This window comes from Alnus glutinosa, chromosome 9 (genome assembly GCF_958979055.1).
Source record: "Alnus glutinosa chromosome 9, dhAlnGlut1.1, whole genome shotgun sequence".
Taxonomy (NCBI): domain Eukaryota; kingdom Viridiplantae; phylum Streptophyta; class Magnoliopsida; order Fagales; family Betulaceae; genus Alnus; species Alnus glutinosa.
The window spans coordinates 6,500,125-6,517,595 of NC_084894.1; the positions used below are offsets into that span (position 1 = coordinate 6,500,125).

General features: G+C 37.2%; 1 protein-coding gene across 1 annotated transcript; it reads left to right on the forward strand.

Annotated features, from left to right (window-relative positions):
- The first annotated feature begins 5,278 nt into the window (after positions 1–5,278).
- On the forward strand, positions 5,279–6,935 carry LOC133878498 (disease resistance protein RPV1-like). Its single transcript, XM_062317055.1, has 2 exons — positions 5,279–5,790; positions 6,689–6,935. Exons 1-2 carry the CDS (start codon positions 5,288–5,290, stop codon positions 6,837–6,839), a joined length of 654 nt encoding a protein of 217 aa, XP_062173039.1. The 5' UTR covers positions 5,279–5,287; the 3' UTR covers positions 6,840–6,935.
- Positions 6,936–17,471: the final 10,536 nt, after the last annotated feature.

The following is a 17,471-nucleotide window of genomic DNA, read 5'->3' on the forward strand; positions in this document are numbered from 1 at the left end:
CACCGCCACCCTGTGGTGGTCGCCAACCGTCCGACCGCCTATTAACTGCCTTACCGACTTAACCGACCGCTTATTAACCGCTTAACCGAAATAAATTCACCGTCTACATTCCGACAAAAGTCGGTTAACCGACTTAACCGCCTATCGAACCGACGCCCACCCCTATTTATGGGCGGAATGGATTTAGGTTGTTGGGGTTAGATGCGACTATTGAAGTAGTTGAGTTGTGTTTTTTTTTTTTTTTGGGGGGGGGGGGGGGGGGGGAGGGAGGGAATGGTTATTTATAAGATAAGGGATGATATTTTTCATTCTTGATTTGAATGAAAGAGAGAATGAAACATCTTAAAGAAAAATAAATAAAAACCGAAAAAAGGGCTTGGATCCCAACAATAGACTTAAAACGAACACAACAATGCAGAAATATAAACAAATAGTAGAAAATGAGACAAACAAGTGTTTTGATCATCTTAATATGACCTCATCAAGCAATAAGAAAAGCAAAAGATGCACAAATTAAGATAAACTTATCTGAACTCCCACTTGAAAACAATAACTACTGAAAGGAGATTAAAGTGGTAGAAGTACTGTTAGAGCTCGATGTAGGGACTATAGAAGAGAGATGCACCAACACAAATCCAAGAGCAAAAGTCTCTGGAGGAAGATCAAACCACTGAAAAGCTGAGAGGGAGACAGTAACCCCAACACAAGAACAACAACAAATAACAAAGATAAATGCAAATCACTCGAAAAAGAAAATAACAACAAACAAACCTACTAAGCAACAACTTCAACAGAGGGCTAGGCAGACAATGGCTGGCAGGATAAAAAAAAGTGAAAAGGCTTCTCTTGTTTGATGTTGTGAGATTTGTTGATTAAGGAATTAGGAAGATTGTAGCAGGAAGGGATTGGGTTTCGATTATTATATATATATATATATATATATATATATATATATATTTGTATTAGGTTTGATTGAGGTTTAGATAGTCGATAAATGGAAGTTAGGTGTCTTAGGATAAATATTTAAAGTCTCAATCCATAATACAACCCCATTGGTTACGCATGTTGTCAATGACAAAATTGCTTACACATGTAATTAATTATCGGAATGCTATTTAATATACTGTTAAATGACTGTCATACAACTTGATAACATGATAGTGAAAATCGACTCTTAAATTAAAGACTGATTTTTATTGTCATGTCATCTCAATTATATAATATTCATATAACAGTCTATTAAATAACAATTACTCCTCACAAAACATTAATTTTGGCTTTGTCATCCTTGAGTGAGTATCTCTCTCACTACGACTTTTCAATCAATCTTTATATTATTGTTGGAAAAAGAAACACCTTCTCGTGTACGCATTTGTTTAAATGGGAGAAGAATACAAGAATAGACAAATGCATTAAGAAGATCCACTAAGAATAATCCAAATCATAATATAGAATAAAAATACATGTAGAGAGAGAGAGAGAGAGAGAGAGAGAGAGAGAGAGAATACTGCTAAGAGTTTCTCCCCCCCATACAACAAAACACAGACTACTAGAAATCTATGAACTGCCCTATGAAATATGCACAAAAATCTCCCTAGCTCACTGATTGATATAATTTTTAATTTTTAATTTTTAATTTTTTTTCTGAAGTATTCCTTGTTACTGCTCGAGTAGCAATAGTGTCAATAATGCTAGGATGTCAACTTGTGAATCTCCTCTAAGATAGCATTTTTAGCAGTCTCACCAAAATAGTTAAAAAACACACAAAAATACACCATAGTAGCCTTACTACTATAATAGTGAGCATTGTTCCATTGTTCATTCATCAAATCAATAAAATATTATTAAAATTTTCTCTATTTTTGTTTTATTTCTCTCTCGTGCATCACACACAATATTACTAAAAAGATTATTTAAATGAAATAGTGATAGTAGTTGATAGCAAAAATGGTGAGGTTGTTGTGGGTGTTTTAAAAAAGTAGATGGCTAAAACAAAGAGAAACAATTTTTGGCTATTTTGGCTAGTAAAATTTGATGAGGTTACTAAGAATGCTTTAAACTTCTGCAAGTGGAGAGAAGAAACTAGAATGGATACTAAAAGCGTTGTTAAAGCCTCACCAGTGTTGGGGTCACTAGGGACTATATTGAGAAGGAACCACAAATTAAGCTTGTACAAGCTGTTATAATTAGTGGTTGTTGGCTCTAATCGCAATCACTTAAAGCGGTTATTGAATTTTAACAACCGCAACAGTTCACTTAAGTGATTAGTAGTTATTAAAATATATAATTGGCGGTTGAGAACCGCTTTTGATATTTGGGCTTATTGACGGTGTTTTGGGCCTTTATTGAGCCTCTCTTTTGAACTAGTTTTAAAGAATTTTATTTATTTTTTTTAAAAATAATAATAACAACAACGTTGTGCATTACTGCACGGCTGCATTATATATTAAAAAAACAAAAAAGAAGAAGAGGAAGATGAAAGAAGAGGCATACAAAAATTATTTTGAAATGTAAAAGTTTCCTAAAGATATATATGGACCACAAGAGTTGGATTTGGAAGTCTATTAAAATGGTGCGTTTGGGTATCGAATATTTCGAATATGAATAATATTCAGAATCTGATCACGGATTTCAAGGCAATGAAAATGTGTTTGGATGTTAAATATAATTTAGATTCTTTTGAATATGTGTTTGGGTGTTGAATTTGGAAGATTGGAAAAAAGTGTTTTATAATAGTATAAAGTGATTGGAAATGATTGGATTGTATGAAAAGTTGTGTATAATGATTGGTATGGTAAAAAATAATAATAAAAAATATATGATGGGTTTTAAAAAAGTGTTTTATAATAGTATAAAATGATTGAAAATGATTGGATTGTATGAAAAGTTGTGTATAATGATTGGTATGGTAAAAAATAATTAAAAAAAATATATGATGGGTTTATTCAAACTATTCAAACTTTATTCAAGTGACCCATGGGTTTTATTCAACTTGGATCCGGGTATGAGTTTTTAAAAAAAAACCCGGTTCGAATATTGAATATCACTACGAACCAAACGCACTAGACATCCATTGTTTGCTAACCTCTTTTTAGAGTTGGTCAGCCGCCAATGTTTACAAAATTACAAGAGTGAGAATTTTCACACTCCCAATTTAATTAGATGAACGGCGTTAATCAAATTTTCTGGTAGCATTCAATTTTTTATTTTTCCTTTATAATTAGATGTTTCTCTTGACAGAGAGAAGGATCCTCCCTTGTGATCATCTTTTGTTTGTTTTTTCTGTTTTGTTTCTTTGACTATCTCAACTATATATATATATATATATATATATATATATATATATATATACACGTTTTGATATTGATTTTTTTTTTCTTCTAATTTTCTAATTAATTTTTTGATATTGATTTAAAGTCAACTGTCTACACTTTTTTTTTTCTTTCTAAGCGCAAGTTGATGATATATATATATAACAAAACGAATCTTAATTTGTTCACTTATTATGTCATGACTCATGCATGTCATGTGCAACGCATACAGAAATTGCAAACTAGAAATGTTAGAAATGCTAGTAGGCAAGATCAACGCAACTAGTTTTAGAATTTTGACAATGATCATCCACCAATTCAGTAATGATAGAAATTACTCTTTTATTTTATAATTATTTCACTCTTTTGAAGTGATTCTGTCAAACAGTTTTTAAATCTTTATTTTTTTTTAATAAATATTGATCTAAAGCCTTTTTTCTTTTAACAAAAGATTTGAGTATTTGCCACATAATGAGCACAGAAGTTTACACTTCGGTTAACATGATTAGCCAACCAAGTAGATGAAGAATGAATCATGGATATAGTCTCAAAGATGATAGGAACAATACGCCAGTCTTATGTATGATCCGGTTTCTGAAGAGCCAAAGTTACAGTAAGAGAATCACCTTCTAATATAAAAGAAGAGAACTGTAAAAATAAGGCCAAACGAACGGCCAAAAGAGTAGCAGAAGCTTCCCCATAAACAGCTGTGCAAGGAGGACTGATAAGAGATGACGTGTGTAGATAACGTGTATAGCACTAATACTATAACACTTATCTTGCAAATATATATTATATTTATATGAGCTCAATTTAATTTGTGTACCTAATACGCGTTAATACCAAAAAAAAAAAAAAAAAATTTATTTTATAGGTTGTTAATTTAGATTGAGTTATGGATGATATTTTCTAGTCTCTAATTATCAAGAAAATTATTTTCAAGGGGTAGCTCAATCGGTTGAGGACTATGCCTCATGAAGCGAAGCGAAGGTCACTAGTTCGAATTCTCCTTCCCTCTTTTGTGTGAACATGCAAAATATATATATCAAGAAAATTATTTAATATATACTTTGACATTTTCTACGCTTTTGCTTTATTTAATAAATTAGTTTGTTTCCACGAAATTGGGCTTTGATTTTTTCTACGCTTTTGCTTTATTTAATAAATTAGTTTGTTTCCACGAAATTGCCTCCTACTTTGTTGGTCGTAACCTGCAAGTTTCCTCATGTTAGTGGGTTGCAGTAGTTGGTTTGTTTCTTAATTGTAATGCCGTTTAATAGTCTTGCTTTGCGTTTCATTTACTGGTATTACACTAAGCATTAGTTTAGCTATAAGGAAAATGCTAGAATTTCCACCCCCATCCCACCCCAATTCCACCAACTCAAGTGTTTTAATTTTTTATTTAAGAAATCAATTTTCAACCTTTTATACTTAGGGTTCGTGGGATTGAGGTGGGATGGGGGTGCGAATTCTAGCACTTCCCTAGCTATAGATAGTCGTAGGTGGCTGAATAGAACGTATCTTTTGACTTTTCAGTATTTGGTTGTTCATTGAACATCGAAGAATAGCGAACTCGAATTCTGCTATCAATTCAATATAGCTATAGTTCTTCATACATTCAATCCATTTCTTCTCATTTCCATTTTATCTTCTACCAATTCCTGTTTATTTCCCATAAACAGAACAAGCTTGTTACATCTTCTTCCTTCATTCTCTCTTAATTCTCCAATCTACCCGCAAACAGTGAAGAATTTGTTACATCTGCAAAACAAGCTTGTAAGTCTCCGATCGATGGGGGCAGTACTAAGTCTGATTCTGATGGTGGAAGTAATAAGGCTGATGGGGGGAGTAAGGCCGAAGGGGGAACGCATTCTGTTGAGGGGACCCAATCCGATGGGGGGGGAACGCAGTCTGAAGAGGCGACTCAGTTTGAGGGAGGGGGGGCGCAGTCTGGGTGGAAGGGGGGAGGCAGTCTGATGGGGGGACACACTCAGGGACCCTCTTCATCTTCTTCTCCAACACCTCAATGGATATACAAGGTTTTTCTCAATTTCTGCGGCTGTGACACCCGCAGAACTTTTACAGATCATCTATATGCTGCTTTAAAGAGGGACGGGATTATCGTCTTTAGAGACAATGAAAACCTCAACAAAGGAAACTATATTCCTAATGAGCTCGTAGAAGCAATTCAAAAATCCTTGTACGCGACTGTCATTATCTCTAAAAACTACGCTTTCTCTAAATGGTGTCTTAGTGAACTTGTCCAGATCGTCAGATGCATGAGAGATATGGGGCTCACCGTTTTGCCTATTTTCTACCATGTGGATCCTTCCCACGTAAAAAAACAGACGGGAATTTTTGCAAAAGCTTTTGCTATTCATGAAAGAGATCCCAAAGTTGACAGTGAGATGTTACAAAAGTGGAGAGCTTCCTTGAGAAAAGTGGGTAAAATTTCTGGATGGCATGTACAACCTGACACGTAAGAGTATTGTTCTTGTCTAAAGCGCCTTTCTCTTTCCTTTTTGTTCTTTTTTGTTTTGCTTTTTCTTTTGGGTCTAGCTAAATCATATATATATATATATATATATATATATATATTGGCATCATTATCATCATAAAAACTCAGTTTGTAGAAAAAGTATCACAAGCAACGATGACTAGCCTGAAGAAGTTATATATAATAATAATAATAATAATAATAATGATTTAGATATATGATTTAGGCATGTAGCTAAAATAAATTATCATAATAAAGAAATTTATAACAAAAAATTTACACAGTAGTCATAACAAATCAAGAATCACATAAAAACTGTGACATAGTCACAAATCTATATCTTACTAATAAATAACAATATTTAGGGGACCGTAGTTGAAATCCATAAATTTTGGATTAAAATGCCAGCCATTTCTACTTAACCATCAACAACCATGACCCATACACCGTAGCAATCCTTACACCTGTTGACAATTAATGAATTATTTTTTTAGCCTCTATCATTCTCTCACAAATTAACATTAATTTCGTGCATAATTGCTTTGATTAACAAAATCAGCATTATGTAGTAAATATATTTAATTGGTTTATTTGTGATATCTTTATCTTATTGTACGTGAAGATAAGAGAAAAGTACATGACTAAAAAAAAAGGGAATACATGCAAGAAACATACAGATAATTAAAGGACCTAGTAAAATATCAAACCATGTTTTTTTCACTTTTTTGGGTGAAAAAAATATGTTTTTTTTATTAGAGGGCATAATGAACCTAGCAAATCAAACCTTAAATATATATGGTTCTGAATGAAGCTAAACATTGTACATGATTAAGCGTTTCGTCTCTCTATGGCTATAGCTAACCTATCTTTATTAATACAGATACGAATCAACAGTTGTCAAAGAAATTAGTACCATCATACGTAGTGGATTGAGAGGTAACACTTCAAATGTTTTCGACACAAGGCCGGACGGGGTCTCATTTGCGACCTATTCCATGTTTCTAAGTCGTTGCACACTGAGACAGAGCTAGATAGTATTTTGAGCAGGGGCTAAGCTGCCAAAACTTACTTTAGATTCTCAAATTATTATTATTTTTTTTTATTTTTTTTTATTTTTTTTTTTTATATAAATGCTAGCTCATTTTTAACTTATTTCTTGCATTTATTCCAAATTATGTATTATTTTTCCTCCACTCTTCCTGAAAAAAAAAAAAAAAAAAAAAAAAAAACTTAAATTTTTTTAAGATATGATTTATCTAGTTTTTTTTTTTAATAGAACATAACTAGCTTAACATGAATATTTGGTTAACTGATAAAATTATTTTGTAATTTGGTACGGTATTTAAAATTTGCGATTAATTTGGAACGTGGAAAAAGATTTTCCTCTAACGACCTCCTTATGGCCATATATGCCATTGGCCTACAAGGACTCCCTTTAAACGCAGACAAATAAACACAAAACCCAGGAATAAAACGACATGGCTGAAAGCATAAAACGCATGAACAGCTAGCCCTCCATGCACCTTTTTAGACCATCCCACTGTTGCCTATCTGTACCGCACCACTGCCACGTGTCGTAGCTGGCACCACATCTAGCTTTCTCTCTTGATTATTCTCAAGACACTACCTTTCACTTTCTTCTTCAATTCTAACTCACATCTTCCTCAAGCTTTAGCGTTTTCCATTTTCCAGAGATGCTCCATGACATTGTCCTACCCCCATTTGCTCTCCTTAGACTCTTTTGTGCTCAACAAAGTAGACTAAGCAGTCGATCGTGTTCTCGTATTCCTCTTTGGCTCCCTACAAATATATATTTTTTCTTTTGGACTTTTTATTTAAACCTTACAATTTTTTTTTTCCAAGAAATTGGTGGGTGGGTGGGTGGGGGGGGTGGGGGGGGGGGGGGGGGGTGGCTGGCCCCTACCGGCCCCCCCTTCCTCCATCTCTTATTGCACAATAATTGAATAACCGTTGTGCACCATACCATGCTGTCTAGCTCCAAACATAATCTCGTGACTTCCCATACAGCCGCAAATCAGGAAGCCTTGTCTTCGCACGCCAATCAATCCAACTAGACGCCAAAGGAAAGATATCGATCACTGGCTGCCAAACGCTCACCCATTTGTGCTTCCAACAGCAAATCTATAGCCTATAATAAAGCAAGAATCAGCTAGTCCAACCATACCTCGCCTTCGAATACCCTCGGATTATATTAGCACGATTACTTAAGGAAAGAATAGACACAACTTTCCTTCTAGTTATATCTCAACCAAAATGATAATGATCGCGGTAACTACTCGGGTTGTAGAATGGTTGTGAAGAATTTGAATTTGAATTTGGATTTGGATTTGGATTTGGATTTTTGCAGGTTAATATAAAAAATTTTGTATTAAGGAGTTGGCCCAAATTGTTCATAACTAGTTCCGGACAGTTTTGGCCCACATCGTCCGGAAATAATTTCAAACGGTTTGGCCAAAACCGTCCATAACTCGGATCCTTGACCCATATTTTTGAAATAAACCATCTGAACTCTTTTGCAGACGGTATTTTGCAATATCTGGATGGTTTCAAACCGTCCAGAATTCTCGAATTTTTTGTAGTGAATTACCAGGTTCGCTAAAATGATAATGATCACAGTAACTACTGGGGATTGTAGAGTGATTATGAAAGCAGTATAATCAAGATTAATAGCCAAGGAAATGTGAAAACTATGAAAGCTGTATTACTAGGAATAATAGCAGTAGCTTCCAGGATGAAAAGCAGTATTACCGGGATTGTTAGCAGTAATAGTAACTACCTGGAAATGTGAAAATATGATAGGGTATATTGGGATTGTTAGGGATAGCGGTAGCTACTGAGAAAAATGAGAATTATGATATATAGCGGTGGCAGTAGCAATAAGGAATGTTAGAATTATATTAGCGGCACACTATGATTATTAGCGGTAGCGGCAGATATCGGGGAATGTGAGAATTGTGATAACAGTATATTGTGATTGTTTGATAACGGTATACTTGCATGAGTAGCTATTAATGGAGAACGCAAGAATTATGATAGTGGTATACTTGGATTGTTAGTGAAAGCGGTAGCTACCGAGGAATGTAAAAACCAGGATACCAGCATATCAAGATTGTAAGCGGTAGCAATACCTACCAAAAAATGTGAAAACCATGATAGCAGTATGTTAGGATTGACCACGATCAGCTACCAGGAAATAGACAATGGCACAATTGCCTTAAGATTCTAAAAAAGAAAATAGGTTTTTATAAAGAAAAAAGAAAATAAATTTTTATTGTGGAAAACTGATGATTTCTAGAAAGAAATGAGTAATTTGGTCCTAGGATTGTTTAACTGATGTATTGATTTACTTGTTTATTTATCATGCTAAAATTATTAATATTGTTGTTTACTTACTAAGTCGTGAACTCGCTATTTCACTTCTAAAATTTTTAGTTACAGTTAGAGAAAATAAAGTGCAGTGTCAACTCGTGGGATTAGAGGGAGTTAAGTACTAAGATAAAGGCTTCAACTTGACATCCTAGACATCAACTGAAGATAAGGAAATTAAATTTTAATATGACTAAGACCTACATATATATTATATGATTGAGGTTTTAATGTTCTGGTTCATTGGACATGTGGATTAAAAGTTCTAAAAAAAAATTCATTTATTTTACTCTTTTTTGTCAAATGCTTATTATACTCTTTTCTACAATGAAATTGAAACAAGTTTCGCTCACAGCCTGAGGTTTAGTCTTTATTGTGGATTAAAATTTGGGGCATGATAGAAGCCACCCCTAATTTTATTTTATTTTATTATTATTATTATTATTTTTTTTTTAAAAAAAAATTAAATTAAATTAATGTGACATGTGGGACACATGACAGTCATTTATCGGTTTGACGTGGCACAACGTTAAATTATTGGATAGAACATTGACAAAATGACCAATTGTGTTAATAAGATATCCACGTCCAAGTATTATCTGCAATACATTTTAAAATTGAGGGATGTGTTTAATTATATTACATATTTAATACATAATATAATTAAGCATAACAATAGCAAAACACTGGTCACGAGAGAGTAATGATTCACTACCACCTAAATATACAACTTTTCACCACCTTGTCTATGTGGCAAGGTGGTCCCCCACCTTAATTTATTTTTAAAAAATAAAAAATAAAATCAAAAAGTAGTGGGGGACCACCTTACCACATAAGAAAGGTGGTAAAAAGTTATATATTTGGTTGGCATTGAATCATTATTCATATAAAGAAATATGAGACAATTAAAAAACGCACGGGACTGGTTGGTGCAATTTATTTTAAACAACCAAAATGCCCTTGCAGGCAAATGCCAAGAAGCTGCCCTGCATGCTGGTTAATTGGCAGGGCACTAAAGTCAATTTACTACAAAATTACGTCTTCTAGAATTCACAAATGTTATTTATTTATTCTTGTTGTATTTTCTCCAACAACGTTAAGTTAGTAAAAAAGATGAATATTGTCGTAATTAATAAAATTTTAATTATTTGATTTTAAATAATTATTTAAATTCAGAAGTTATATTTAATAAAATAGTTTAAAATTGTAAAGTATCTGAAATTTAAATAAAGCCTCTCAGGCCTATCATCAATATACATTGAGTTGTGGTTGGTATTTTCTAGTCTCTAATTATCACGAAAATTATATAATACTTTGAGAATATTTATAGTTAATTCCTTTTAGATGCTTTATTTAAAAAATTAGTTTAATTTTTATATCTATGGCGGAAGGAATGACCCTAAACCCTAAACCTACAAGTCGAAGGCAGGAAAAAGCCCACCTGGGTTTTGCGTCGCCCGTTTGCGTCTGGGTTTGAAGTGCCAAACAGTAGTTCGGCTATGGAGGGAGAGATCAGGCGATGGAAAGAGAGAGATCCGGCTATGGACAAAGAGACCCGGTGATGGAGAGAAAGAGAGTGATCCGGCCATGAAGAGAGAGACCCGGCAATGGAGAGAGAGAGAGATCCGGCGATGGAAAGAGAGACCCGGCCATGGAGAGAGAGAGATCCAGATATGGAGATGTTGGTACAATTTCCGGTACGGTGACGTGTTGCCTTGTGATTCGTTGCCTTCCCTAATCTTCGCTCTCCTCGTAATCTGCAAAATAATAAACGGCTCGTCGGATTATGGGGGTGCCGACCGGACCCCCACTCCGATGCCTAAGTCAGTTCAAACTAATTTTCTGAAAAATATCTGTAATCTCAAAAGCTCAGAGAATCTGCGTTTTTTTTATACCTGACGCCGTAGTCGTATTTATAGACTCACAGTTCACAGTTATAAAACCGCTAGAGTGCTTGGAGCATAATCTAATTAGGAGTCTGAGTCCTAGATCACATAGTCTTGAATCTTATCTTTCTGATTAGGAGTTTGAGTCCTAGATCACATAGTCTTGAGTCTTATCTTCATAGAATTCAAATTGGGTAGTAGAGTCCAAACTGGATAGGACACTACCCCTTTAGCTAATGTCATTCTATTAGGTACCTTATCCCATATTTGATGGGATAGAAGCCTATTTTGATATACTCTGAATATCTATCTTTTTGAAGATAACGAATGGTCTTGTACTTGGGTCTGATCTGGCCGGGCCAACCCGATGGGCTCGGCCCCTGATACTACCTTAGGCCCACATGTCTTTGGTGTTAATTATTTCTCCAACAGTTACCCCCCTAATTCTCTTATTTGAATTTAGAATGTAAGAGAATTAAATACTTCAATTTCTGAATCTGGATCTTCCATAATCTGTATCTGACAATTGCCGCCTCTTTCAAAGTAATTATGAAGAATAATGCCTCGAATCTCTGGAAGTATTGGAATTCCTGCTCCTTGTTGATCTAGAACTGCTGTCAGAGTTCTAATTGGACTCTGATCCTTTATTAGACTTCTAATATGATATCTTCTTAGACTTCTGATCTGATCATTCTTCATATCTGATTAGACCATAAGTCCTATCCCAATTCTACCAGGGATAACTGATACCTGATTTCCCTGAAGTAGTTGGTAAATGTTTATCTCCTCATTGGATTGGGTTGAGTGGATCCAACTTGTGATCTGTCATAGTACTAATAGCAACTTCTCATAGATATCTTCTTCATAAATGCCTCTACATAATATTGTCGGTCGGGCCAAAGTTGTGAAGATGATCTTCTACTCTCGGTAGGAGATGGGTCGGACTGATGTAGTTGATTTCACCAAGATTGTGGTGAAATGCCACTCTGAGAGAACACTTTGCGTACGACTTTCCTGAGATAAAGGTTTTGTCTGACAAAAATGGTAAACCGTTGAAGAAAAGGCTTAACATACCCTAAGCTTCTTCATCGGTAGCGCTTCGTAGACCGCTTCCACAAAAGTCTCTATTGGGGGCTTCGGAAGCCCAGACTAGTGCTGAGGCTTTGGTTGTCCGAGACTTATAACGACTAGGGGCTTCTGCTGGCCCGAGGTTTTGTGTTTGGCGTACCGAATCTTCTAATCTGAACACCATCTAGCTTGGTCTCACCTGTGAATATCTTTATTTTTGAACTTTGTAATGTTTGAATTCTTTGTTATGGAAAAACTTTCCATGACAAATCAATTCTCACTTATCCTTTAATAACTTGAACAAACAATCGGTTTGCGTAAGTTAACTCCGAGGAGGGTAAGAAAAATCTTTTGTTTCAAAAATCTTTTTGTTTTGAACTCCGTGACTAGGAGAGAAAAAATCTTTTGTTTTAACCTCCGAGCTGAAGAGGGAAAAATCTTTTGTTTTGAGTTATCCTCCTTAACTTAAACAAACAATCGGTTTGTGTAAGTTATGACCTAGGAGGATATGAAAAAATCTTTTAGAAGCGATGAACTTACTTGGTTATTTTTTGTAGAGGTAATATCCTCGTATGGTTTGTTATAGGGGTTGTCTCCCCGTATCTTTGTTCGAGTTGCTCCTGAGAGATCTTAATTTGGGAGTTTGGTGTAACTTCGGTGATTTTCCCTTTGTAGAAGCTTTAACTTTGTTGAGCTACCCCCCATAGCTTTAGTCCGCGACCGCGGGCTAAGTCGTTCGAGGCAGATAGTCAAGTTCTCTTGGTATCCTGGACAATGGTGTAAAAGAGATCTCGGAGTTCGGAGTGAGTCTCAGGGCTTCAACCTGTAAATACTTGAACTTTCCTATTCAAATGTATCTTTTCTTTTTCATGTAAAATTTTTTTGTAATGAACAAAATTTCGATGTTAATGAATGGAAGTCTTGAACTTTTTGACTTTCACTTTCCTTATCTTATTAGCCGTAGAACCTCATAATTTTTCAAACTGAATTGAACATCTTTACTTGATGATTTTTTAAAGAGGTTTTATCCTCATACCTTCCTGAAGCTTTTCCTTCCTGAAACTTTATCATTCTGCAGCTTTGTCATCCTAAAGCTTTGTCGTCCTAAAGCTTTGTCGTTCTGAAACTTTATCTCCCTGAACCTTTTCCTTCCTGAAGATCTGTCTTTCTAAACCTTTACCTTCCTGTTTGTTTTCCTGAAGCTTTATCATCCTGAAACCTTATCTCCTTAGACCTTTACCATCCTGAACCTTTGTCATCCTGAAGCTTTGTCATCCTTGAAGCTTTATCTTTCTGAATCTTTACTGAAACTCTTTCTGAAGCTTTATCTTTTGAGTAATGCTACACATCATCTCCTTGTCCTCCTTTTGTCACCCCAAAATTGATGTGGCTCTTAAAATCACCATTGAATTTTTGATATATCACTCTTGGATTTTGATCCAATGGTGATTTTAAGAGCCACATCAATTTTGGGGTGATAAAAGGAGGACAAGGGGATGATGTGTAGCATTACTCTTATCTTTTTTATGCTTTATCTTTCTGAATCTTTATCTTTCTGAATCTTTCCTGAAGTTCTATCATCCTGAAGCTTTTTCATCCTGTTTACCTTTCTGAAGCTTTATCTTCCTGTTTACCTTAATGAGCTACCCCCCATAACTTTAGTCTGCGACCGCAGGTTAAGTCGTTTGAGGTGGGTAGTCAGGTCGCTGAGCTTTACCTTCCTTTCTGAAATCTTTGTAACCTGTAAAAGACTTTATATATTACTGAAATGAAATCATAACTTGAAATCTTTACCTTTTAATTTCTTTATCTCTGAATGCTCCAATCTTTTAACGTCTGGAGACCTCCAACCGAGAGGTTTTCTTGTCTTGGTGTCATTTCCATAACCATTTCGGGTCGTCCGAGGAAAGGACTCGGGCCGATTCTATCTTAGATGTTCTTGTCCTTCCGAAAACCTGCAATCCCGCCGTCGTATCCTTTCCATAACCCTTTCGGGTCGTTCGAGAAAAGGATTCGGGATATCTTTAACCTTATCCTTCGGAAACCTCCAACCGGGAGGTTTCAAACCTTTGTATCCTTTCCATGACCCTTTCGAGTTGTTCGAGGAAAGGACTCGGGCAGATTCTAATCGGGATATCCATCATCTTATCCTTCGGAAACCTCCAACCGGGAGGTTTCAACCCTTTGTATCCTTTCCCTGGCCCTTTCGGGCTGTTTGAGGAAAGGATTCGGGTGGATTCTTCCTTGGATATCCTTAGCCTTATCCTTCGGAAACCCCCAACCGAGGGGTTTCAACCTTTGTATCCTCTTCCTGGCTCTTTTGGGCTGTTCGAGGAAAGGATTCGGGCGGATTCTAGTCCTCATCCTTCGGAAATCTCCAACCGGGAGGTTTCAACCATTTGTATCCTTTCCCTGACCCTTTCGGGTTGTTCGAGGAAAGGATTCGGGCGGATTTCTTTCCTGAACATCCCCACCATAACTCTTTCGAGTCGTTCGAGGTGGGGAGTCAGATGGACGCTGATGTAGCTTGATCATCTTTGGAGAAGTTTGATGAAGAAGTGCTTCCATTCTGTCTCGGACTGCTGCTTTATTCTTAGCAGAGATCAATCGATACCTGGGGACTGTCTGTTCTTCCTTGCTCTCGGTGTTGGACTAACTGAGAGACTTTCCTTGTTTTTTCTGCAGGGTTGTCTCCTCGGCTCTCGGTGTTGGACTAACCGAGAGACTTTCCTTGTTTTCTCTGCAAGGTTGTCTCCTTGGCTTTCGGTGTTGGACTGACCGAGAGACTTTCCTTGTTTACCCTGCAAGGTTGTCTCCTTGGCTCTCGGTGTTGGACTGACCGAGAGACTTTCCTTGTTTTCTCTACAGGGTTGTCTCCCTGGCTCTCGGTGTTGGAATGACCGAGAGACTTTCCTTGTATAATTTGTTGTAGGGGTTGTCTCCCCATATCTTTTCTGCGAAAAGGGTTAACAAAGCACTGCATATACTAAAACAAAATAGCAGAATGCACAGTAGCACTATATATTCGTCGGGATGATTTTGTGATCCTTTCACTCACGGTAGGAGTGAGGCCTTAACACACGAGTCTATTTTATCAAAAAAAAAAAATATTTTTTCCTGGTTGATAAAAACCAACATTTATCCTTACTTTAACATAAATCATAGTTGTAAAAGAAGAATATGAACTTATCTGGTGAATTCAATGAAGATGGACCATCTTACTTGGAGCTCCTTATCCTGCACGCCACTCGATATGGTGCTCTTTGGGAGAGTTCATTAAACTGGACCCTCGGCTCGGATTTGTCTAGGGTTGGCAATTTTTGACACGACCCACGAACCCGACACGAACACGACACGAGAAAATAGGGTTAGGGTTTACTGTAATCGGGTTCGGGTCATAATCGGGTTGACCCGCCAGACACGATTATGACCCGATTGTTATGTGTTTTTTTTTTTTCTTTCAAATGTCACTTTTGGTCCAACCGTCCAAGGCAAAACGCCAAAAGCCCTACCCGAATCACTTTACGGTAGTCTTTACCCACATCACTTTACTTTTTCACTTCACCTGTTCACCATCTTCACGCCTCACGCGGTCACGGCTCCCCTCCCTGGCTCCTTTCAAGTTTCACCCTTTCAGTCTTCCACCATCACTTTTCTTTTCACTTCACTGTCTTGACTCTTCACAGACACAGCCGTATAGCCGCATAGCTTTACCTTCGGATCGGACGTACTCACGGGTTCACACTCACAGCTTCACGCGGCCTTCACTTCTGGGTTCACTGCTCACACTCACGGCTTCAAGCCGTCTGACTCGGTCTGATGTTCAACGAATCAGCGGCTCAAACGCTCAGTGCTGTGAACACGATTGGTCGTGTGATTTGGGTTTGGAAAACTTGGGATCCCTAGATTTGGCGCTTGTTGGCTGTGAACAAGGTTTCTCGTGCGATCTGGGCGTGGAAACCATGGCCGGATTGTGTTGTTTGGTAACTTTGGTTCTTTTCTCCTGTGATTGCAGTGCGGATTGGGATTTGGGGACTGGGGTTGTGCCGTTGTGGGGTGGGCACGGGTTCACGGGTTCGTGTCGTGTAACCCGGCTCACAATTGGGTCGTGTCCGGGTTACAAGTTTTGACCCGATTAATAATTGTGTCGGGTTCGTGTTGAACCCGAATATGCAATCGGGTCAGTCGGGTCGACACGAACCCGACCCGCAAACCCGAATTGCCAACTCTAGATTTGTCCCTCGACACGTGACTGTGCACTTAGGAGGATGGCAAATCTAGAGGGGTCCTCAAAGTGTGCCATTTGGAACTAGGAGCTCGGGCATAGTCTCCTCGGGATAGTACCCTCGGAATAATACTCTCGGTATGTGTCATCTCGGTACATTATTTTTCGCCTCGGTAGAATACCCTCGGATCAAACTTTTCGGATTATTCTTTCTTCTCGGTATATCACCTCGGATCTAACTTTTCGCCTCGGTAAAACACCTCGGATCTAACTTTCCCCTCGGTATATCACCTCGGATCTAACTTTTCGCCTCGGTAAAACACCTCGGATCTAACTTTTCGCCTCAATAAATCACCTCGGATCTAACTTTTCACCTCGGTAAAACACATCGGATCTAACTTTTTGCCTCGGTAAAACACCTCGGAAATAACTTTCCCCTCGGTATATCACCTCGGATCTAACTTTTCGCCTCAATAAATTACCTCGGATCTAACTTTTCATCTCGGTAAAACGCGTCGGATCTAACTTTTCGCCTCGGTAAAACACCATTGAAGTATACCCTTTCTTTCTTTCTTTCTTCTTCTCTTCTTTTTTTTTTTTTTTTTTTTTTTTTTTTTTTTTTTTTAAAGCCAAAATTTTGAGGACCTTGTTTTGGGCCTCGGTGGAAATAGATGTTTCTCGTTTCTGTCTGAATCTTGGTAGAACTAGCCACGGAGTTCATCAATTTATTCATTATAATAACTCCCCTCCATTCTTTTCGATCTTTCCTCCTGATCGCAGTAGACAATCATCTCCTTTCCTTGATTGACCGGTCCAACCCAGTAGGCTAAAATGGGACTCGCTTGGTCGGTGGCCAGTAAACACCAACCTTCCTTCAGGTCGGCCAGTCGAGCTCGCACGATGCTAGGGTTTTGAGAGCCTTCTGAACTCGGTGGATTCTGAGTGGAGTGGAGCTTCGCCGTCGCCTTGGTGGTCCAAATCCGTGAAGAAGATAGCCCCTCCGTTCAGGGCTCCGACGTCTTACTGGGCAACTCGAAGTGTCCTCTTCTCTGTGTGCTTGCTCAATAGCCACGGTAGATGATTGTACTGCTGAGCTT